At 53.9% G+C, this 23793-nt stretch overlaps 3 protein-coding genes and 1 long non-coding RNA gene across 6 annotated transcripts in view; 1 reads left to right on the plus strand and 3 right to left on the minus strand.

Annotated features, from left to right (window-relative positions):
• The window catches only part of C18H1orf185 (chromosome 18 C1orf185 homolog), a 61726-nt gene extending 59157 nt beyond the window's left edge, over window positions 1-2569 (minus strand). Inside the window, exon 1 of the mRNA XM_029046435.2 lies at window positions 2531-2569. The gene's annotated coding sequence lies outside the window, so the exon portion shown is untranslated. The remainder of the gene's footprint in view (window positions 1-2530) is intronic.
• Window positions 2570-5649: 3080 nt separating this feature from the next.
• Window positions 5650-12609, minus strand: CDKN2C (cyclin dependent kinase inhibitor 2C). 2 transcript variants are annotated; one of them, XM_029046611.1, is made up of 3 exons: window positions 12548-12609; window positions 11986-12125; window positions 5652-7188 (listed from the first exon to the last, which is right to left on the minus strand). In XM_029046611.1, exons 2-3 carry the CDS (start codon window positions 12112-12114, stop codon window positions 6823-6825), a joined length of 495 nt encoding a protein of 164 aa, XP_028902444.1. In that variant the 5' UTR covers window positions 12115-12125; window positions 12548-12609; the 3' UTR covers window positions 5652-6822. The 2 variants fall into 2 exon arrangements, with proteins under 2 accessions (XP_028902443.1, XP_028902444.1); XM_029046610.2 differs by lacking the exon at window positions 12548-12609 and having other exon boundaries at window positions 5650-7188; window positions 11986-12419.
• Window positions 12610-13934: 1325 nt separating this feature from the next.
• Window positions 13935-20204, minus strand: LOC120638981. Its single transcript, XR_005661053.1, has 4 exons — window positions 20110-20204; window positions 16087-16232; window positions 15855-15964; window positions 13935-14148 (listed from the first exon to the last, which is right to left on the minus strand). It is a non-coding gene; the product is annotated as an uncharacterized LOC120638981 (long non-coding RNA).
• Window positions 20205-23467: 3263 nt separating this feature from the next.
• Window positions 23468-23793, plus strand: part of FAF1 (Fas associated factor 1) — a 138152-nt gene continuing 137826 nt past the window's right edge. For both annotated transcript variants that reach the window (XM_029083128.2, XM_039914729.1), the window contains exon 1: window positions 23468-23671. In XM_029083128.2, coding sequence (XP_028938961.2) covers window positions 23483-23671 — 189 coding nt within the window. In that variant the 5' untranslated portion in view covers window positions 23468-23482. The remainder of the gene's footprint in view (window positions 23672-23793) is intronic.

Genomic DNA, 23793 nt, shown 5'->3' on the forward strand with positions numbered 1-23793 from the left:
GGTTAATTATTGCTGAACACCCTTCTACACTGAATATGAATGATGGACTCAAACTTGTAGGTTTGAAAAAGGGGAAAGAGCCCCTTCCTGACCTTTAAAGGCCCTGGGAGGGGCCGTGGAGCGGGTGGGGAGAAGACCTGTTACTGGGATTTGAGATGGAGGGCTGGCTACCTCTACCCATCAGTTCGCCTATGTGTCCAGTTCAAATAACGGGCCCTGGGGAACAGAGCCAGTCATTTCTGAGCTAAAAATCAAACGAAAACAAAATTTAAACCTAGACACTGTCATTCTGTGCGGGCGACTTGCAACATCAACCCTCCCCCCCGCCACCCCCGCCTTTTATTTTTAATCGGACAATCGGACCGGGGTTAAGAAAACATTGACAGAGCCTCTAGAAAATTGAAGAGCCGCTCGTTTGGGTCTTTAACCTATCCGTGACAACGGACCCGGAAAGAAAATCCCAATTTTTAAAATATGACTTAAAATGTCATGGGTGATGTCGGTCTTGCGCGTTAACTCTCGAGGCGTCCCTGGGAGCGAAGCAGAGAGAAATCCCACGGTTGGAGGATGGACAGACGGGGGGACTCAGAAAGGCCGGGCGGCCCGGAGGGAGAGTCCGGCGCCGCAGGTCGGTCCCGGCGCCGCAGTTCGGCCCCCGGCTCCGACCGAGAAACCTTTTCCCGGGGGTCTGGGGAGGGCCGGAGGCCGGCCTTGCTTGGCCAGCTCCGGGGCTGGTCCCCCTCGCCCGCCTTTCCCCAGGCTTGGTCAGTCGGTCCCTCGGTCCTATTTATTGGACGCTTACCGGGTGCGGAGCACTGTACTAAACGCTTGGGAGAGGGCAACCCAACCCAGAATTAGCCGACATCGCCCTCCTGGACCTCCGGGCCTCCGGGCCGGACGGGGCCGGGTCCCCCGGGGCTTGGCCGGCCCGGAGGACGCGAGGCCTGGCCCGGCTCGGGCTGGACGCAGAGCCCTGGGGCTCCTCCGGCCACCGGACCCCCTGCTCCCCTGGCCCCGGGCCGGCCGACCTGCGGCCCACGCTTCCCTCCGGAGGAGAGAGAGAGAGAGAGAGAGAGAGAGCGGACGGACAGAGGGGTCATTTGGAGCCGGACACCGTTCTCCAGCAAACCCCCGCAGCCCGGTCGTCTCCGGCCCGCTGCGCTCCTTTCCCCTCCCCCGGTCCCTGTCCTCCCCTGTCCTGTCCTCCCCTATCCTGTCTTCCCCTGTTCTGTCCTCCCCTCCCCTGTCCTCTCCTCCCCTATGCTCCCCTTTCCTGTGCCGTTCTTCCCTATCCTCCCCTGTTCTGTCCTCCCCTGTCCTTTCCTCCCCTGTCCTGTCCTCACCTCCCCTGCCCTGTCCTCCCTTGTCCTCCCCTTTCCTCCCCTGTCCTCCCCTGTCCTCCCCTGTCCTCCCCCGTCCTCCTCCCCTGTCCTCGTCTGCCCCCGTTCCCCCGGCCTCTCCTTTCATTTCTCCTCCCCTCCCCGGGCTTCTCCCCCCCTCCGGCCTCCACTGACCTCTCCTTCCCTCCCCTCGTTGTCTCCTCTTCTCCAGCTTCCACCCACCCTCTTCTCCCCTCCGGCCTCCCCTGTCCTCTCCTTCCCTCCGGCCTCCCTCCGGCCTCTCCTGACCTACTCTTCAGCCTCCCCGTCCTGTCCTCCCCTACTCTCCGGCCTCGGCGTCCTGCTCCCCCGACCCCCAGCCTCCCCTATCCTGTCCTTCCCTCCGGTCTCCCTGTCCTGTCCTCCCCTTTGGCCTTCCCTGTCCTGTCCTCCCCTTTGGCCTTCCCTGTCCTGTCCTCCCCTCCGGCCTTCCCTGTCCTGTCCTCCCCTCCGGCCTCCCCTGTCCTGTCCTTCCCTCCGGCCTCTCCTGTCCTGTCCTTCCCTCCGGTCTCCCTGTCCTGTCCTCCCCTTTGGCCTTCCCTGTCCTGTCCTCCCCTCCGGCCTTCCCTGTCCTGTCCTCCCCTCCGGCCTTCCCTGTCCTGTCCTCCCCTCCGGCCTCCCCTGTCCTGTCCTTCCCTCCGGCCTCTCCTGTCCTGTCCTTCCCTCCGGTCTCCCTGTCCTGTCCTCCCCTTTGGCCTTCCCTGTCCTGTCCCCCCCTCCGGCCTCCCCTGTCCTGTCCTCCCCCGGGACCTCCCCTGTCCTCTGGTCTCATCGCCCCCCTCCGGTCCGGTCCTGTCCTGTCCGGTCCTGTCCTGCCGTGTCCTCCCGTCCCGTCCCCTCCCCGCCCCGCTCCCGTCCCCTCCCCTTCGAGGTCCGGGCGGGAGGCGGCGGCTCCCTCTGCCCTTTCCCCGTCTTAAACGTGGAGCCACCGTCGAGGCCGAGGCCGAGGCCGGAGGCGGCCCAGGACCGGACCCGCCGGGCCGGCCCGGAGCTAGGGAGCCGCAGCGCACAGCACAGCACCGCACCGCCCGCAGCCCAAGCTCCAAGCTCCTCGGCCTCCTCCTCCCCTGCCCAGCCGTGCCCAGCCGTGTCCAGCCGTGCCCAGCCGTGCCCAGCAGTGCCCAGCCCTCGCCGGCCCCGCACATACTCACTCCCAGGGCCAGGGCGCCATCAAGGTCACCTCCGGGGGTGCGGGGGCGGGATGCGGGGGTGCGAGGGTCGGGGGCTCCGGCCTCGGGGCTGCTCCTCTGCTTCCCGACCAGCCGCCCCCTCCTCTCCCCGTCCCCGTCCCCCCCTCCCCCGGAACACCAGGGGCCGGGGGCGCTTGGAAGGACCCCGACACCCCCGGGGGTCCCCAACTCCCCTTCCCCCGGGCTGGCCCGGGGTCAGGACAGGTCCTGGAGGGGGGGGCGGGAGCTCCACGACGAGGAGGAGGAGGAGAAGAAGGAGGAGGAGAAAAAAGAGGAGGAGGAGGAGGAGGGGAGGGGGCAAGGGGGGCGCAGCCCAGACCAACGAGCCGCCGAACCCGCGGAGGAAACTAAATAAATAAAAGAAGACTGTTATTTAAGGCGCGGAAATTTAAAATATTTGGACAGGAAGAGAAAAGAAAAGAAACCGTAGCAGGGGGGGAAGAAAAAAAAAGCGCAAACTAACGGTCCCGCGCTCCCCCGCCCCCAGCCCCCCCCCCCCCCAGGCCCGAGGCAAGGCGCGGCTCCCAGCCGCGGGGCCTTCCCGGGGTCCGAGAAGGCGCTGGACACCGCTGGACACCGCTGGTCCCCCTCTGGTCCCCCGCTGGCCCCGGGGTCTCCGGGGCCCCGGTCTCCCCGGCCGCAGGTCACCGGCGCAAACGGCCTTCTGGGACCCGGACCCCGGAGGGCGGCCCCTCTCCCCTCCCCCCCACTCCCGCCCCGGCTTTTTGGGGGACCTCGAAGCCCCCAGACCCAATTCCCCGGAGCTCCCACTCCGCGCCCCGGCCAGGGTCGTGTCTCCGCCGGGGATGGTGGACGCAGCCCAAGATCTGGGAGACCCCCCCCCAACTCTCTTCCCCTCCACTCTGCAAGACCCCCTCCTCGCCCGGCTCCCAGGACCCCCTCCCCGCTCTCAGGACCCCCTCCCGGCTCCCAGGACCTCCTCCCCGCTCCCGGGACCCCCGCTTGGCTCCCAGGACCCCTTCCATTCCCAGGACCCCCTCCCGGCTCCCAGGACCCCGTCCCGCGCTCCCAGGACCCCCTCATTTATTCATTCACTCAATAGTATTTATTGAGCGCTTACTAGGTGCAGAGCACCGTACTAAGCGCTTGGAATGTACAATTTGGCAACCCCTCCCGCTCCCAGACCCTCCTCCCGGCTCCCAGGCCCCCCTCCCGGCCCCCAGGACCTGTCTCCCGCGGAAATGGTCCCGAGCGAGGTCTCCTCTCTGCTCCCTCGCCTGAACGCCTTTGGGATCTTCCCCTTCGCCCGCCCTCCCGGGCTCCCTTTTCCCCTCACGGTGATGCGGTGGACGTTGAGTCCCCTCCGACCGTAGAATCGCTGGGTTCCTTCGGGATGGGCAGGTCGTGGAGTCGGGAGGAGAGGAAAAATCTACAGCTGATAGAGCCGAGCCGACCCTATGATTTTTTTTTTTTTCCATAAAGCCTCGGTCTTTGAAAAGAACGGCATCCGAAGAAGCATTTCTGTTTTCATCCCTCTTCGGCGATGCTGCGTTGGGGTGGTATTCTTCCCTAAGTCGCCTCTAGTTTTCCAGCTTTCTATTTATTAGCGTTTCCACCCTCTACCCTGGAAATTATTTATTCCCTCCGTTAGTCCCCTTCAGCAGCTGCAGCAGCAGCAGCAGCAGCAGCAGCAGCGTCGGCAGTGCAGAAGTCAGACAGCCAAAGGAAGTAAAACGCTTTTCTTTTTAGCCGCGCTCAGTGGTCTCCCGCGACTATTATTATTATTATTATACTACGTTTGCAAAATCGGGGAATGTGCTTTGATAGTTCTTAGCAAGGACGGTGCCCCTCACTTTTAAACGTCTTTGGTTAACGTTTCCTTTTGAAAAGAGAGATCGATGCAGGGATTTTTCATGACGAGTTAAATCCTAACAGCTAAAGAAAAGTAAAGTCTCCGTCCCAATTTGGTACCCCCACCGACGCGAAAACAGATCATTGAAAAAAATGCAGCATTCTTTCTTAACTTCATAACCTTGTGGCTTCCTTTAGATTACAGCTGCCTTTACAATTTCTAAGAATGGGCACTTGTTTTTTTTGGGGGTTGTTTTTTTTTTTTGGAGGGGGGGAGGTTGATGAACATCTTACTTGCTATGAAAGTTTGCCATTAAAAGATTTTTGCAAAGTCAACTCAACTGTATAAATTCAGAAACGGGCTTTATGCCCTGCGCAAACCGATACTGTCCAAGGAATTTAGTTTAATTATTGAAAATAATGTTCTTCTGGTTAAAAAAATACTCCGCTTACTCCGGCCCCATAGCTAACTTTTCGGCTCTCTTTCAAAAACGAAAGAGAGTTTTCTTTGCTGTTGTTGTGGTGGGGTTGGTACTGTTTGCCCTACAGATCCACGCTCCACTCAGGGTCTGCCTTTGTGGACACTCCAAACTGGACATATGTTTAGTTTAATTTCAAGTAGCTGATAGAATCAAATGACCCCACCGACGGGGCTGGCGCCTCATTGTTGTGAACGCGGGCGAAGTCCCTTTGGGTGAGAGGAAAACGTCTTGGATCCAAAGCCTCTCTCTGGTCAGTGATTAGAGCGATTATTAATAGCCGGATCGTCCAAACAGTCGCCTTCCTATTGATCGTCTGCCGCCCCTTCCTCCCGTGGAGGGGACCGGGTTCGCCCGAAATCCTAAATGTTTTCTAGTCAACTCACAGACGGGGTGAATCGTGACAGCTTTGTGGAGGGGCAGGGGGGAGAGGAAGGAGTAGGGGAAGGGAGAGTAAATTCGTTAATCAAATGTTTTCCCCATAAATTCTCATCACGCTTCTAGGAGGGAATTTAACTCGCCTTATTAACCTAGAATTTGATCAGAATGAAAGAGACCAGGAATCCAGTCAGGGCTTAAAACATTTTTGCAAATTCGATGCTTTTATCTTTTTCAAAGAAAAGAAAGGACTGATATTTAACCAAAAAATCTTACCTGAAAATTTTTAAAAAGTAGGTGTCGGACTCTGAAAACGCTTATCTTGAATAAAGTGTCATTTTGAGGTCTTTGCATATTCGACTTATCTTTCCTTGGCTGTTAAAATTAATTATGTATGAAACGTCCAAGATGTGTAATTTGCGATAGGGATGTTTATTGCTAAGCTTGCTTCAAGCAAACACCATCTGTAAAGCGCTTTAAGACTTGATAATTTAGGATTTTAATGGTAAAGAAAAGAGAAACCGGCGGCTTCTACCTTTGGGAAATAACATCTCTATTAAAGTATATTTCATTTTGGTAGGGCCTGGCTAAGAGTAACTCATTTTTACACAGTCAGACGGCAGAAAAGGAGAATAGTTTAAAAGAACTTGCCTAGGTAGTGGCTTAAACTGTCCTTTTCAGCTAAAATAGACGGTTTCTAAGAGATGGATTTATCTAGTCGTCCTTGAACTACAGAAACTGCCTAGGAAGAAAAAGAGAAAAAGCAGATTGTGGGTACACACACACACTCACACACACACTCTCTCTCTCACACACACACACACACACAACCCTCCGCAATCGTTCAAATTTGGGGGGAGCGATATGGGGTCTTTTTTCAACGTTCTCACAGAGGCCTAAGCCACCCCGGTTAAACCTGTCAGAGATCAGATGAGCGGCTACAGTGGGAAGAAAGAAAAGAACAAATGGAAGGAAAGACTGTCTGTCAAAAAACAAACACCCCCCAAACTCAATCTCTCCCCGACCGATCACATCGAACGCTTGGTCAGGCAGCCGGCTGCGGGTCGTGGGATGGGGGTGGGGGGCTAATATCACCAACCTTTTTATTCGCCAAGCAAAAAGGACTTTTAATCCGGCATCATCCGAAGGAGGGCGACGGGCCCACACGCAATTTAAAAACGAGACTCGTCCGGGAGAAGTCAGGGTCGGCGAAAAATTCTAAGGCACACACTCAAAGTGAAACCCTAAGCGATTTGCGCGCCCATGATACGCCTCTGGGTGTGTTTTTGCTGGTGATTTTGGTGTCACTTAAATATATTCACATGGCAGACAGACAAAGAACCCCCCCCCCCCCAAAAAAACTCCACCGCTGCGGGGTCGGAATCCGCGACTGTCGAGCGTGAAGCAGACGGAGAGGTGGGTTGAGGATGCCTTGGTAATGAGGAGACCCTCGCCCCCTTCGGAAGCCCCCCCGGCCCCCCGCGTGGGCCCGGCTCTCCGGGTGGCGATGGCCGTGGCCGGCCGCGGGTGGAGGGGGTGGGTCCGGTCCTGGAGCAGAGGGGGGAGGGAGCGGTCAGTCACCGGTCACTGTCCGGGCTTGGCGGTGGCCTCCATGAACCTGACGACGTCGCTCCGGCGGTAGAGTCGCGCCAGGTCGCAGGCGGTGTCGCCGTGTCGGTTGCGGTGGCCCACCTTGCTGGCCGTGTGGTTGAGCAGGAAGCGGACGACGGGCAGGTGTCCTTCGCGGGCGGCCAGGTGCAGGGGCAGGTTGCCGTCGCGGTCCTCCACGTTGACATCGGCCTGGAACTCCAGCAGCGTCTGCAGGGTGTCCAGGTAGCCCGCCCGGGCCGCGTCGTGCAGGGCCGCGAAGCCAGTCCCGTCCTTCAGGTCCGGGTCAGCGCCGCCCACCAGCAGCAGCCGGGCGATGGCCGGGTTGCCCAGACGCATCACCTACAGGGGTGGGACGGGGGGAGGGGGGAGACACGACGGGACAGAGGGTGGGTGGGCTGCCCACCCGAGTCCCCCGGCTTAGTGGACGACGGCGCGGGCTGGGGACATCATCAGGACCTGGGCTCTCATCCCGGCCATCGCCCGGCTGCTGCTGGTGACCTCAGTGGCCTCGGTGACCTCAGCTGGCAAATGGGGGATGAAGGCTGTGAGCAAACCCCCCCCCCCACCCACCCCCAATGTGGGACAACCTGATTATCTTCTATCTGCCCCGGCGCTTAGAACAGTGCTTGGCACCTAGTAAGCGCTTAACATATACCATAATGATAATAATAATTATTCTCTGTGCCTCAGCGACCTCATCTGTCAAATGGGGATGAAGACTGGGAGCCCCCCGTGGGACAACCTGATTACTTTGTATCTACCCCGGCGCTTAGAACAGTGCTTGGCACCTAGTAAGCGTTTAACAAATACCACAGTGACAATAATGATTATTCTCTGTGACTCAGCGGCCTCATCTGACAAATGGGGATGAAGATTGTGAGCCCCCCGTGGGACAACCTGATTACTTTGTATCTACCCCGGTGCTTAGAACAGTGCTTGGCACCTAGTAAGCGCTTAACAAATACCACAATGATAATAATAATTATTCTCTGTGCCTCAGCGACCTCATCTGTCATATGGGGATGAAGATTGGGAGCCCCCCCGTGGGACAACCTGATTACTTTGTATCTACCCCGGCGTTTAGAACAGTGCTTGGCACCTAGTGAGCGCTTAACAAATACCACCATTATTATTATTCTCTGTGCATCAGTTCCCTCATCGGTAAAATGGAAATTAAGACTTCGAGCCCCCCGCGGGACAACCTGATTACTTTGTATCTACCCCAGCGCTTAGAACAGTGCTTGGCACCTAGTAGCGCTTAAGAAATACCATCATCGTTATTATTATTCTCTGTGCCTCAGTTCCCTCATCGATAAAATGGAGATGAAGACTGCGAGCCCTCCGTGGGACAACCTGATTACTTTGTATCTGCCCCAGCGCTTAGAACAGTGCTTGGCACCTAGTAGCGCTTAAGAAATACCATCATTATCATTATTCTCTCTGCATCAAGTTCCCTCACTGTGAAATGGAGATTAAGACTGCGAGCCCCCCCGTGGGAAAACCTGATGACCTTGTATCTACCAGAATGCTTGGCGTATAACAAGCGCTCGGCAAATACCATAATAATAATAATTATTATTATAAGGGGGTCTGGCCAGGGATTGTCTTTCTTTATGACTGCATTGTACTTTCCCAAGCGCTTAGTACAGTGCTCGGCACATAGTATGCGCTCAATAAATACGATTGATAGATTGAGATCGCTCACCCCCACCCCAAGAACCCGCCCCCCGCAGAGAGACCCCCTCACCCCCAGGCAAATTTGCTCGGGGGTCGCCGAACACCACCCCTCAAGGAGACAATCGGGCTCCGGACCGACCTCGCCTTCACCCAGCCACCCGTTGGAGAAGGAGATTCAGAAACATTTCGAAATAATTAAGGGTCGGGAAACTGGCTCCCTGAAAATCACCCCCCGGAGGCAGTGGGGAACACTCTGACTTTGGGGACAGTCAGAAAGAAGATCGAGCCGCCTTTATTTCTGAGAATCCACACACTGGGTCGTGCACCTTCCGTTACCCAGACGGAGGAGGCTGGTAATTCTGAAACGGGACTCTTTCAACACATTTTACTCTTTGAAACCGCTAGTTAGGAGATCAAAATTCGAGATATCATTTTGGGAACGGGCGTATCGATTAAGAAAAAAAAAAAGCCCTGGATTTCTCCTGAAGCCCTTCATCGGTTGTGTGTGTGTGAGTGCCAACCACAATAAAGCCGTGCTTCAAAATACCCTCACACAAACGACTGTAAAATGCACTTGTACTTTTATTTCTCCCAGACCAAAAGCTTTATATTAATTAGCACTTAGAGTCGATAAATTAGAAACGCCTATCCTTTATGTTGGAAGGGGGCTTTAATGATCCCAACTCCTTCAGTTAAGCACAATTCATTTCTCCATTTCTAATGGATTTTAAAATTCTATTTCCATGGAGTTCGTGTTCATCTTGGGGATTGCTGGGGTGAAAACCCTGTTCCCCGCCGGTCCTTTAAAAGATTTTAAAAAGAAACAGGTAGGTGCTTGCCCCGCCACGCCCCACACCTTTTTTTCTTTAAAACGGTGCCGGGTGTTTTTCAGAGTTCTCAATAACCACCTGCTTTGGCGAAGAGACCATTTTAAAAAGCAAAATATCACCTTAACTTATGCTTCTAATTCTTCCGTATCCCCATCAATTGTTTCAATCTTTTGTAGATTATGTCCCATCAAAATATTCCTCATTTCCCTTCCATTAGAAATTTTCCTTAGACATGCCTCACGGAAAAGGTGACTTGTCAGATAGTAATTTTCTCTCCCCCCCCCCAAAAAAATTCAAAGCTGCCAATTTTCACAGAAATAGCCCGAAAAAAAATTATCTTGTTCGTTTTCAGTACATTTCACTGGGATTTAAGGCCTACATAAAACGCTTCTCATGATCTGGATTTTAGGAGGTGTTCTATTATTGCATCATACAGACATAAATATAGACCCATGAAAGAGGAAAACATGTTTCTATTTCACTAAGCTACGAAAATGTCAGCATCTGCAGTAACTTAATCACACTAGTGCTCATTCACCTTATTAGCTATGTTTTAAATTAATCTAGAGGTAAATGAAGGATTTCCATTTACCTCTGAAAAAACACCAAACTGGAGTTGCTAATTCCAAATTAATTACTCGGGACAAAATTCAGGAGAAATGTGAAATATTATGAACCTGCTAGGTGAAATGGTCACCATATTAACAAGGTTTTCAGCTAGATTTTTTTTTCTCCCCCCCTCCTCTTTGGCTCAATTTCGTGAGTTACTTAGACCCCTCTAAAGGTTAGTGGAGGAGCTTTTAAAACGCAGTTCATTAAAACAACACTTTAAAGGCATTAAAAATAGCGCGACCAACACCGGTGGCCTCGGCTGGGTTTTAAGATTGGGTAAGAGGCAGAAAAGACGGGAAAAGGGGAACAAAAGGAGCCAGAACCAAGATGGGTCCGAGAACATGTGGCAGAATCAATCCACAGCTGAGGCCTGCAAGATGAACTCCACTGGCCTAAGAAGCACCCGGGCTCACCAACCCACACCAGGGAAGGAAAAGGACTCCACAAATTAAGGTTAAGTAAACGTAATTGTGCAAAGAAACGCGTCTTCCTTTCTCTCCCAGCAAATACTCGCAATATTGGAAACTGTTTTGATAGAAAGTTCTTTCTTGAGCTGTCGCCACCCACAACGTGTTTCAAGATTATACATACCGAAAATAAACATAACCTCCCCCGTTTCTGTCTTTGTTGTGGTTCGCTAATTTAGCTAGGATTCGGCGACTACGGTAGAAAATGGGCATTTGAATCGCCGTTCGATCGGCACTGTTCATCTGATCAGGGTGGCAGGCTGTGGGGAGGAGGGGGGAAAGGATCCCACGAGGGATTCACAGAGGATTTGCAGGAGAAAAGCCCGCTATTTCCTGCGATGCCACCGACCGTATTCAGTCGCCCTCTGAGGACAAATCCACACCGGACCCTTTCCCCTCCACGATTTAGATCAAGTCTGTTTGCGTTTGCAATAGGAATTTTCCCCTCCTCTGTCCCGGTTGGGGTGTGAACTGGTTCGCCACCCCTTCTTCCCCTCAAGCTGCCGAAGGGAAGACATGAAAAGGATCGATTTTTTTTTCGCCCCCCTCCACCCCCGTCCCTTCACCTGAGCTCGCCAGTGCTTTAAGGTACCACCGTGAAGGAGGACGGGTCCTTTTGCGAATTTTATCCTATAGAGGTTCCCGACACCCCCGGGCCCGCATTTCTCGAATAATAAAACCCTCCAGGAGCACGGGGCGAGGCGAAGTTTTCGAAACGGAGGTGGGTGGTGGGCTGCCCGGGAACCGGGGCATCCGAAAGGTGCCAGGCCGGTCTCAAGTCTCGTGTGATGCCCCTTCCCCAAAGGGGGCAGGGGCGGGGGTCCCCGGCGACCCCTCCCATCAGGGACAACATTTCACCTTTGGACGTCTTCCAACTGCGACCTCTCAATCTAAATTCTAGAAATGAGTGGGAGTGGGTCCCGGGAACCCCGGATTCCCGAAGGGACTGGAAAAATTCGCCTTTTTTTTTTTAAAAAAAATTTGCTTTATCCGTCCAGCGGCTAGCTGGGGGGAAGGCGCCCGACCCCCGCGTCTCTGCTACCGGCTTCTAAGGCAGAAAAGGTCGTTGGCCCGAATTGGGCGAATCCCAAGGAAAAGTATCGCCTTCCCCAAACACCACCCGTCGGGAAAACCGGCTTTAAAGCCAATTATTGAGGGCGGGATGGGGGGGGGGGGGGGGACGGACGGAGGGGGTGATAGAGGTGTTGAGTGCGTGTGGTGTGGGGGGAGATGGTGAGCGGTACGGAGACAACAAAAAACCACTAATCACCGTTTGTTTACTTGCAGTAATCATCATTAGGACGAGTTCGCCCATGCGTTTAAGGACCCGGGCCCAAGGCCATCGCCGAGCCCCCCCCCCCCAGCTAGGACTGAAACCCGCAGGGCTCCCGGGTCCCGCATTGGACGGGTTTAATTTTTTTTTAAAGTACGTCATTTGGGGTGGGGGGGTGGGGGACGCGGGGAGCCCCTGGAAGATCTTAAAACACGGCCAGGGGCAAAAAAAAGTGCCAAGGCCGAGAGGTCTCGCCCCCCGAGGTGCGGCTACCGACCTGCAGCGCCGTCCTGCCGAATCCATTCTGGGCATTGACGTTGACATTGGTTTGCAAGAGATGGGCGAGCCGCTCCAGGTCTCCTCTGGCCGCCGCGGTGGCCAGCTCGTTCCCCTGGGGCTCGGCCATCCTTCAGGGTCCTGGCGAGGTGAGGAGAAGCGTGTTAGTCCTCTTTTTCCGACCCCCTTTCCTCCCCCCCGTCTCCCCCTAACCGGGCTGCATGATGGCACGGGACGCCCGACCCAAGGACTGGGCTGGTTAATCTTCTGGAGTAGAGGTGGTAGTAAATACTCGTAAAAAACGCCCTGCCAAGAGCCCGCCCCTCGGCTGACACACGTGATGCTTCAGCCATTGGAGGGAACTCAGCCCCTGCCTCGGTTGAACCCTGGGGAGAGGCCTGGGGGGGCCTCCAGGAGGGGAGGCCCGGGTCCGGACGGTCCTGGCCCGAGCGCCAGGGGGGGGGGGGGGCGGAGGAGGAGGAGCGCCGCATCCCCCCTTCCCACGACCCTCAAGACCCCCCCCGAAGGCCAGCCCCCGCCCGGACAGCTCCTTCTCCACCCACCCGTGTGGCCACTGGCCACTGGGCTCTCATCAGCCATAGCTAGAGGGCCGAGGCTCCGGAGGGACCGGGTAGGTGTCCGTGGCGCCGGGGGGCTGGGGGCGGGCGGGGGTCGCCCCGACGGCCCCGGGGAGGCCGGTCCCGGCCCGGACGCCCGACGCTCCGGGACGCTTCCTCGGCGCCTCCTCCGGGACGGCCTCCTGGGTTGCTGCCGCCGCCGCCGGGGTCAGCATGGAGCCGCCGGGGCTCGGGGGAGCCGGCGATGCAGCTGGAACCGGAGCTCCCCCGCCCCCCCCCCCGAGACCGGGGGGACCCCCGCCGGGCCCCGCAGCCCCCCGGCCGCTGACAGGTCCGTGCTCCGCCGTGCCCGGCCTCTCCCTGCCCCCTTTTCTCTTTTAGCACAAACAATCGCCGCTCCTGGGGCTGCTGTTGCTGCGGCTGCTGCAGCGGGGCCGGGGCCCGGCTTCTTCTTCTTCGTCGCCGTCTTCTTTTTTTTTTTTTTTTTTTTTTCAACCTCATCAGCTTTTTTTGAAAAGAAAAAAAATTGAGCGCTTTTTGAGTTGAAAAACCCGCCCCCATTTTAACGGCAGGGTTTTAAGGAGGCCCCGCCGAGTTGCGGCGCCAGAGCAGCTCCGCTCCGCCCCGTCCCCTCTCCCCGCCCCCCGCCCCGCCCCGCCACGCCCCCTGGCGGACGCCCCGCCTCCTCTCTCCCTCACCACCTCGCCCGCCCTCTGCAGGCTGCACGGCCCCGCCCCGCCCCCTGCTGGACGCCCCGCCCCACCGCCTCTCTCCCTCGCCACCTCCCCCGCCCCGCACGGCCCCGCCACGCCCCCTGCCGGCCGCCCCGCCCCCTGCCGGCCGCCTCGCACAGTCCCGCCCCGCCCCCTGCCGGCCGCCCCGCCTCCTCTCTCCCTCCCCCGGCCCCCTGCGGGCCCCCCTGCGGGCCGCCCCGCACGGCCCCACCACGCCCCCTGCCGGCCGCCCCGCCCCCTGCAGGCCGCCCCGCACAGCCCCGCCACGCCCCCTGTCGGCCGCCCCGCCTCCTCTCACCCTCCTCCCGCCCCCTGCCGGCCTCCCCGCACAGCCCCGCCTCCTCTCCCCCGCCTCCCCCGCCCCCCGCCGGCCGCCCCGCACAGCGCCGCCTCCTCTCGCCCGCCCCCTGCCGGCCGCCCCGCCTCCTCGCCCCCGCCGGCCGTCCCGCACAGCCCCGCCACGCCCCCTGCCGGCCGCTCCTCCTCCTCCGTCCCCCCGCCCATCCCCGCACGCCCCCTGCCGGCCGCCCCGCCCTGCCCCGCCCGCTCCGCCTCCTCTCCCGCTGCTGCTTCGGGAGGGGGCGGCGGCGGCGGCGAGCTCGGGGGCGTGGTGGCCGCCGTGCCCACCCGCGCACCTGCTCTCCGGGGTCCTGCGGGGCTCCTCGGACAAGCCCGAGGCCCGCTCCGCTCCTCGTCGTCGTCCTCCTGCCGCGCCTGGACAGCTGCAAAGCCCCGGCCTCCTTCTGAGACGTGCACCGTGGGGGTCGCGCTCGGGGAGCCTCCGAGCATCACGGCTGAAGTTCGCAGGGCGGCAGCCCCCTCCTCACCCCTTTGTCCTCAGAGAGCAGGAGTCTAACATAATAATAATAATGGTATTTGCTAAGTACTTACTGTGTGCAAAGCGCTGTTCTAAGCGCTGGGAGGGAGACGAGGCGATCACATTGTCCCACGTGGCACTCACACTCTTAATCTCCATTTTCCAGATGAGGTCACTGAGGCCTAGAGAAGCGACTCGCCCGAAGTCGCACAGCCGACAAGTGGCGGAGCCGGGATTAGAACCCATGACCTCTGACTCCCAAGCCCGGGCTTTTTTCCCTGAGCCACGCTGCTTCTGTCCTAGTCCCTGGCCCAGCCCTCTCACCCTCAGAGATGGCGAAGATTTCCGTAACCACCTAGGCCCAGGCTGAACCCCCCTCATTGGGAGTGGGAGAAGCCTTTCTTAACCACTTAGGCCCAGGCCGGACACCCCTCGCTCAGGGATCAGGAGAAAGTTTCCTTAACCACCTAGGCCCGGGCCGGACACCCCTAATTCAGGGATCAGGAGAAGGTTTCCCTAATCACCTCAGCCCAGGCTGGACCCCCTCAACCTCAGAGGGCAAGAGAAGACATCCTTAACCTCCTTGGGCCAGATGGCATCAGCGATGTGCCCTGCTGGCTTGATAAAAGATTTTTGGGTAAAAGTAGCATGACTCGAACACTGCTTTCTATCTCTTTCTGTCCTCGAGGCTGTAAGTTCATTTGGGGCAGGAAACGTGTCTGCAGGAAACGTGTCTGCTAAATCGGTTGTATTGTACTCTTTCAAGTGCTTAGTATGGTGCTCTGGGCATAGTAAGCGCTCAATAAATACCACTGATTGAAGCACCCAGGGTTGAAGCATGAAGCACCTCAGGGTTGGTGTAAAAAATGAAAAGCAAGCCATATAGCTCAGGCCTGGGATGCCAGGAGCTGTTGGAATTACATCCGACCCTCTCCCCAGGAATATCTGCACCCATTGTGAACACTCACCCACCCTTCTGTCCCCCTACCCCAGGAGGATTGTGAAACCCAGCTGCATTGAATCTCCAACATCCAAAATAGTATATTCCCAGATCACTTAATATCTCTATGCCTCAGTTACCTCATCTGTAAAGTAGGGATTAAGACTGTGAGCCTCATGGGACAGGAACTGTGTCAGTTTAAAATCTTCTATCCCCCCCAGCTTTTAGTTCAGTGCCTGGCGCATAATAAGTGCTTAAAAAATGCCATTAAAAATATTGAATCATGAAAGCAAAATGTAATTCAAGCCCCTTAACAGAATGACGGAATAAACCAGGCCTGAGCATGACAAAGTTGGAATTGTAACATAGGGCAATAGGAAGCTGTTCTGGTTTCTCATCTTTATTTACACAAAGGAGGAGAACCTTGAGGTATAGCTTTTGCCAGTTAATAGCAATAAATCAGATTTTACATTTGACTTGTGGGGATTTTACTTGTAACCCTTGACTTCAGCTGATGGGCATGTAAAACTGCAACCCTGTTGACTGATTAGAATTGGCATTAGTCCAGTTTATGACAGTTGCTTTTTAGCCTTTTTTTTTAGGTAGTTTCCATGTGTAGGAATGAGGATTTCTTACTTATCTAAAGGAATTTCTGTCATCTTGAATGTTAAGTAGAGCTAATCTCTCAATCTCAAAAATCCTTTTTTGTCAAATTTACCAGGTAGATTGGTATTAATTTTGAAGGGCTATGAAGAAGTTATATGGTATTACCTTAGAGTTGCTCTAAGTGTGCAGACTCACCCGCAGCCTCTCAGAAGGAAATAACTCTTCTTCTGTCAGAGGGAAATAACTTTTCTTCGCCAGTGGCTTTTTATGACGAGCAAGGTTGGCTATAATTTGGGCAAACATTTCTGTGGGAGAGAGTGTTTCTTGAGTCTCAATTTAGTGGAAGTGGAATGGAGAGGAGGAAGAAATGGTGATAACTACCAGGGTGCTAAGCAATGAATATCAGGTGGGGATTGAGAGACCTTACCCTCAGAGGTCTGTAAGGGAAGCACGACATCCATCTGCCCTGCCTAGTTTAGGCATTCACCTCCTCGGTTGTAGGGTTCCTTCAGGTTCTGCAATTGAGTGGGTTCTCTTCCTCCGATCAATCAATTAATCATATTATTTAAGCGCCTGAGGGAGTATAATTATAGCACAGTTGGAAGACCAGCTCTCTGCCCACAAGGAGCTTACAGTCTAGAGGGGGAATCTATTCATTCATTCAATAATATTTATTGAGCGCTTACTGTGTGCAGAGCACTGTACTAAGCGCTTGGAATGTACAAATCGGTACATTCTAGACTCTGGATTCCTCCAAGTGGAGCCATCCTCTGGCAAAGGGGCCTAGGGGTGGAATGCAGTTTGCATTTTTTAAAGACTGACCGGAGGGCATTTTTTAAAATGGTATTTGTTAAACCCTTACCATGTGCCAGACACTATATCAAGTACTGGGGTAGATACAAGATGATTAGGTTGGACACGGGCCATTTCCCCAAGGCGTTTACGGTCTTAATCCTCATTTTGCATTCGTTCAATCGTATTTATCGAGCGCTTACTGAGTGCAGAGCACTGTACTAGCACTTGGGAGAGTACGACACCACAATAAACAGATACATTCCCAGCTCACAATGAGCTTACAGTCTAGAGTAAATATCAAAATGAATGGAATGGGCCCTTTCCCTTCTGAAGATTTGAGTCAGTAAACTGTCAGTGGGCTTGAGAAATAGCTTTCATGGGAAGCTTACAAGGCCTAGTGAAAAAAGCCTGGGCCTGAGAGTCAGGCCCTGCAACCCTGTTGACTGATGAGAATTGGCATTAGTCCAGTTTATGACAGTTTTTAGCCTTTTTTTTTTTAGGTAGTTTCCATATGTAAGAATGAGGATTTTTTACTTATCTAAAGGAGTTTCTGTCATCTTGAATGTTAAGTATAGCAGATCTCTCGAAATTGGGCTTTTAATCCTGGCTCTCCCGCTTGTCCACTGTGTGGCCTTGGACAAGTCACTTCACTTCTCTGTGCTTCAAGACCTCATCTGCAAAATGGACTTGAAACACCTATTCTACCTACCCCCTCAGACTGTGAGCCCCACTTGGGACCGTGACTGTGTTTGACCAGATGAAATTATATTCACCCCAGCACTTAGTACAGCGGTTGGCACCTAGCAAGTGCTCAACAAATGCCATTATTATTGTTATCATTAATAATGATAATATTAATTATAATGATAATAATACACAGCATGTGTATCTGGAGGAAGGAGAAAGGAAGAGAAGCTATTGTTGAAGAGGGCCTGGAAAAAAGTGAAAGAAGTTTCTTAGGTCTGGGTTTTGGGGATTTTTTTTTCTTTTTTTTTTGCCTAAGGTTTACACAGCAGACGAGTGGCGGAGCCAGGATTAGAACCCAGGTCCTCTGAGTCCCAGGCCCGTGTTTATCCACTAGGCCACGCTGCTTTCATATCTCACTGGGAGGGGGCTCTAAGGAATGGAGCCGGAGTCACAGCTTGTTCCTTTCTGCAGTTTTTGCTGTGACAAGACCCCCCCAGAGGCTGGACAGCCTACCCTGGCCCGGCAGGTCCAAGGAGGGAACACTCTCTCTTCATTTCATTGACTGAATCTAATTACTCTGGTCTCTCCTGGCTTAGTAGCAGTAGCAACAGCCAAGGTATATACTGAGAAGTAGTGGGGCTTAGTGGTTAGAGCATGGGCCTGCGAGTCAGAAGGACCTGGGTTTTAATCGGGGCTCTGCCACATGTGTGTTGTGTGACCTTGGGCAAGTCACTTCACTTCTCTGGGCCTCCTCTACCTCACCTGCAAAATGAGGATTAAGCATGTGATACCTATGTGGGACAGGGTCTATGTCCAACCTGATCAATTTGTACCTACCCCAGCGCTTAGAACTGTGTTTGGCACATAGTAAGCGCTCAACAAGTACCATAATTATGAATATTATTAATACCGAGCACCCACTGGATATGACACGCTGTACTAAAGGCAGGAAAAATACAATAGAAGCCCGAGACCCATTCTGTGCCCACGGGGACTTCCACCATAATGTCGGGGGGAGTCGGGGCGGGGAGGGAGCGGGACGGGATGACGGAGGTGGCTGATGGGTTGAATTGTCTTGTGTTTATGGAGTTAATTGGAGAAGGCGTGTTGGAAAGATCGGAATTTCCTCCAAATTCTCAGAGCTGGACTAATCCCACCCATTCAGGGAGCAATGACTTCATCTGGCTTGATCTCCAAGAGAGTCCTAAGAAGTTTGTCGTATTTCATGGAAAGGGCGGAATGACACTGAGCGATGCTTAGACCCCAGCCAATGTGGTTTGCTATTTCACCCTGAGATTCCCGACCAGGCCCCGGCTTTGGGTTACACCGCATGGCACCACACGGATCACAGGGCCATTGTATAAGCACCCATCTAGCTCTGCACTGGAGAGGCTGCTCCGGGCCCAGCTGGAGGCCACCGGAGATGATGTCCAGGGTCAGACCTGTCCGATCTCTCAGACGGGTGCAGAAAAGCATCTTCTATCTCAAAATGACAGGATTGCTTAGAGGTGCTTTTTTAAAAAAGAAAAAAGGGAAATTTCAGATTTTTCTATTGATTTTTGATGGTATGTGTTAAACACTTGACAATAACGATTGTGGTATTTGTTAAGCACTTACAACCCCATTTGCTTGTATCCACCCTGCCCCAAGTACAGTGCCTGGCACGTAGTAAGTGCTTAAATACCATTATTATTATTATTACAGAACAGTTTCCATGACTCACGTGGTTATTATTCTGTTTGGCTTTGTGGCACACTCAAGTGGCATATTTATTATCATTATAACATTATTAATAATCAAAATGAATTATAATTAAATATGAAAAACAACATCAACAATATTATTATTGTTAAGTGCTTACTGTGTGTCAAGCGCTGTTCTAAGCTCTAGGGTAGATACTAGCTAATCAGGTTGGACACAGTCCATGTTCCACATGGGGCTCATAATCTTAATCCCCATTTTATAGATGAGGTAACTGAGAGACAGAGAAGGGAAGTGACTTATCCCGGGTCACACAGCAGACAAGCGACAGTGCTGGGATTAGCACCCAGGTCCTTCTGACTCCCAGGCCCAGGCTCTATCTACAAGGCCATGCTGCTTTCCCGGGCTTGCAAGCTCTAAATAAATATCCTTACTAGATGGGGAGGGGAGATGGTTCAGTCTCCACAACTTTGCTAAAATCCGAGCTTTTCTCTCCATCCAAACTGCTACTATGTTAATCCAATTATTCATTCTCTCCTGATTTGATTACTGTATCAGCCTCCTTGTTGTCTTCCCAGCCTCCTGTCTCTCCTCACTCCAGGACACGCTTCACTCTGCTGCCCAGCTCAGTTTTCTACAAAAACGTTCAGGACTTGTTTGCCCATTCCTCAAGAACCTCCAGCTCAGACAGAAACTCCTCACCGTCGGCTTTAAAGCAGTCAATAGCCTTGCCCCCTCCTACCTCACCTCGCTGCTCTCCTACTCCAACCCAGCCCCCACACTTCGCTCCTCTAGTGCCAACCTTCTCACTGTACCTCGATCTCGTCTCTCTCGCCGCTGACCTCTTGCCCACATCCTGCCTCTGGACTGGAACGCCCTCCCGTCTCATGTCCAACAGACAACGATTCTCCCGGACTTCAAAGTCTTTCTGAAGGCCCATCTCCTCCAAGAGGCCTTCCCTGACTAAGTCCTTCTTTCCTCTTCTCCCACTCCCTTCTGCGTCACCCTGACTCGCTCCCTTTATTCATTCCCGTCCCAGACACACAACACGTATGCATATATCTACAATTTATTTATATTAACATCCATCTCCCTCTCTAGATTGTAAACTCATGTGGCCAGGGAATCTGTCTGTTGTATTGTACTCTCCCAAAAGTGCTTAGTACACGGTAAGTACTCAATAAATACAGTGGACTGACTATTCAACTGAAAGGGAGATGAGAAGGAGATGGAATAAAGGGTGAACAAGAGGAGGAAGGGAACACACCTGCTTTCCTGTTTGAAACACACGGTATGAAAAATGCATTTTACTTCCCAAGCAAAAACTCTTCCCCCCTAAATCATTTTCTGGCTTCGTGTCTTCTTCACCTACACACCCATCCACAAACAAAAAAACACGGAGTCAGGTCCCAGCTTCCATTCTGGGATGTTTAACTCAACCCCTGGGTCTGGACTTGGAAATTCAGAGTGTGAGCTAAGGTTGTTTGTCTTTGTGTATCCATGATATGACTGTGTATTTGTGGAGGTGGGTCACCGGTAGGTGTTTGTCTTTGTGATCATTTTGTGCGTCTGCCTGGTTGTATGTCTCTGGGTCTGAGAGCTTTTGTGGGTAAATCTGTGCCTGAGTGCGTCTCTAGGTGTCTCTGTGCTTGTATGGGCCTTGGTGTCTGTGCGTTTCTAGGTGGTTTGGTAGCAGACCACTGCTCTCCCCATCCTCAAAGCCCTTCTGAAATCACATCTCCTCCAGGAGGCTTTCCCTGATTAAATCTTTTTTTAAAAAAATAGTATTTAAGTGCTTAATATGTGCCAGGCACCGTACTAAGCACTAGGTAGATACACCCTAATGCGATTGGACACAGTACATGGGACCCACATTCTTCATCCCCACCCCACCCTCTTTCCCGACTTTTCTGCCAAATCGGCACTTCCACAACACCTACACCCGCTCCCACGACATTTATATATCTATATTTCAACGCCCATTGCTTCTGCAATGTTTTTTGCGTCTGTGTCCCCTGCCAGATTGTAAACTCCTCCAGGACGGCTCACCTCTACAACTCTATTATTTTCTCTCAGGGGATGAGTAATGTGCTTGGCAGGTGCTCAGTGCAAACGATTGATTGACAGAAAAAAATAATAATAATTGTGGTACTTGTTAAGTGCTTACCTATGTGCCCGGCACTGTACCAAACGCAGAGGTAGATACAAGCAAATTGGGTTGGACCCAGTCCCTGCCCCACATAGGGCTGCTAATCTCAATCCCCATATTAATAACAATAATAATAATAATGGTACTTGCTAAGCACCCAGCACTGTACTAAACGCAGAGGTAGATACAAGCAAATCGGGTTGGACACAGTCCCTGTCCCACATAGGGCTACTAATCTCAATCCCCATATTAATAACAATAATAATAATAATGGTACTTGCTAAGCACCCAGCACTGTATTAAATGCAGAGATAGATACAAGCAAATAGAGTTGGACACAGTCCCCTTCCCACAAAGGGCTCCTAGTCTCAATCCCCATTTTAATAATAATAATAATAATGGTACTTGTTAAGCACTTACTCTGGGCCAAGCACTGCTCTAAGCACTGGGGTAAATACGAATTAACCAGGTTGGACCCACTCCCTGTCCCACACTGGGCTGACACTCTTAACCCCCAATTTTTACCGATGAGGTAACCGAGATCCAGAGAAATTAGATAACTTGCCCAAAGTCACACAGCAGACCAGGGGCGAAGCTGGGATTAGAACCCAGGTCCTCCTGCCTCCCAGGCCCGTCCTCTCTTCACTAGGCCACGCCGACCTCTCAGGGATCTGGGTGTCTCTGTGGTGAGTCTGTAGGGAAAAAGACATTTCCTCCCTCAGGTGAGAGGCGGAGCGTTCAGCGCTGAGGAGGTGGCCGGACCGGCTTTGTGCTAAGCACAACTGGACTAACCGGCTGCCCATCAGGCGACCGACCAGGAGGACCTGAATAATAATAATAATAATAATAATGGTATTTGTTAAGCACTTACTATGTGCCAAGCACTGTACTAAGCTCTTGGCAAGTACAATTCAGCAACAGAGACGATCCCTGTCCACAGCTGGCTTGCAGTCTAAAAGGGGGGGAGACAGGCATCAAAACAAGTAAGCAGGCATCAATAGCATTAATATAAATAAACAGAATGTATAGATATGTACATATATACACAAAGTACTGTAGAGCAAAGGGAGTGAGTCGGGGCGAAGGGGAGGGTAGGGAGAGCAGAGGGCTCAGTCATCATGAGAAGCAGCATGATGTAGTTGATAAAGCATGAGGCTGGGAGTCAGAAGGTTATGGGTTCTAATCCCGGCTCCGCCACTTGTCTGCTGTGTGACCTTGGGCACGTCACTTCATTTCTCTGGGCCTCAGTTCCCTCATCTGTAAAAATGGGGATGAAGACTGTCAGCCCCACGGGGGACAACCTGTTGACTCTGTATCTCCCCCGGTGCTTAAAACAGTGCTCGGCACATAGTAAGCGCTTAACAAATATCAACATTATTATTACTATGAGAAGCAGCGTGGCTCAGTGGAAAGAGCAGGGGCTTGGGAGTCAGAGGTCATGGGTTCTAATCCCCGCTCCGCCGCTTGTCAGCTGTGTGACCTTGGGCCAGTCCCTTCACTTCTCTGGGCCTCAGTTCCCTCATCTGTAAAAATGGGGGATGACTGTCAGCCCCATGCGGGACAACCTGATGACCCTGTATCCCCCCTCAGGGCTTAGAACAGTGCTTGGCACATAGCAGGCCCTCAACAAACACCCCTATTATTATCATTCATTCATTCATTCAATAGTATTTATTGAGCGCTTACTATGTGCAGAGCACTGGACTAAGTGCTTGGAATGTACAATTGGGCAACAGATAGAGACCATTCCTGCCCTTTGACGGATTTACAGTCTAATGGGGGGAGACAGATGGACAAAAACAAGACAACTTAGTGGCAGTAAATAGAACTGAGGGGATGGACACCTCATTAGCAGAGAAACAGCATGGCTCAGTGGAAAGAGTACGGGCTTTGGAGTCAGAGGTCATGGGTTCGAATGCCGACTCGGCCATTGGTCAGCTGTGTGACTGTGGGCAAGTCACTTAACTTCTCGGTGCCTCAGTTACCTCATCTGTAAAATGGGGATGAAGACTGTGAGCCCCACTGGGACAACCTGATTCCCCTGTGTCTACCCCAGCGCTTAGCACAGTGCTTGGCACCTAGTAAGCGCTTAACAAATACCAACATTATTATTATTATCATCCCAGCGCTTAGCACAGTGCTCGGCACCTAGTAAGCGCTTAACAAATACCAACATTATTATCATCAGGACTGCACGAACTGGAAGGCCCGGGGTGGGGGAGGCGGCGCGCGGCCTGGCGCCCTCCGCGCAGGCGCGGGGGCTCGCGCCCTCCGCGCAGGCGCGGGGGCTCGCGCCCGGCCCCCTGGGCTCGCGCCCGGCCCCCTGGGCTCGCGCGCGGCCTCGCGCCCGGCCCCCCCTCGGGCCCGCGCGCGCCGCCCGGCGGCCTCCGCGCAGGCGCGCGGGCTCGCGCCCGGCCTCTCGGCGGCGAGGCGCCGGGCTCGGTCCGCGCGGGGTCACGTGGCGGCCGCAAAGCGGCGCTTTGCGACGTCAATGACAGGCAAAACGTGCGCCGGCGGTGGCGGCGGCGGCGGCGGCGGCGCCGGCCAACGAGGCCCGCGGGGAGCAGCCAGCGGCGCCGCCCCCGCCGCCCTCGGCCTGCGGAGCACCGGGCCCCACACCCCGGACCGCCCCGTCATGGCGTCCAACATGGACCGAGAGATGATCCTGGCCGACTTTCAGGTAGGGCCCCACCCGGGACAGGCCCCGCGGGGCACCCTCTACCCTCCCCGCAACGCTCTGCACGCTTCTCGACATTCTTCACTACACTACACTGTCCGTCGTCGGGCCGGGATGGTCCCTTT

Source organism: Ornithorhynchus anatinus, chromosome 18 (assembly GCF_004115215.2).
Source record: "Ornithorhynchus anatinus isolate Pmale09 chromosome 18, mOrnAna1.pri.v4, whole genome shotgun sequence".
Lineage (NCBI taxonomy): Eukaryota > Metazoa > Chordata > Mammalia > Monotremata > Ornithorhynchidae > Ornithorhynchus > Ornithorhynchus anatinus.

Bases quoted from the DNA above. Each gene is read 5' to 3' on its own strand.
- CDKN2C (XM_029046610.2), bottom strand. From the start codon at position 12,114: ATGGCCGAGCCCCAGGGGAACGAGCTGGCCACCGCGGCGGCCAGAGGA. The intron at 7,189-11,985 runs GTCGGTAGCCGC...CCACCCCTGTAG, and splicing joins TCGGCAGGACGGCGCTGCAG to GTGATGCGTCTGGGCAACCC.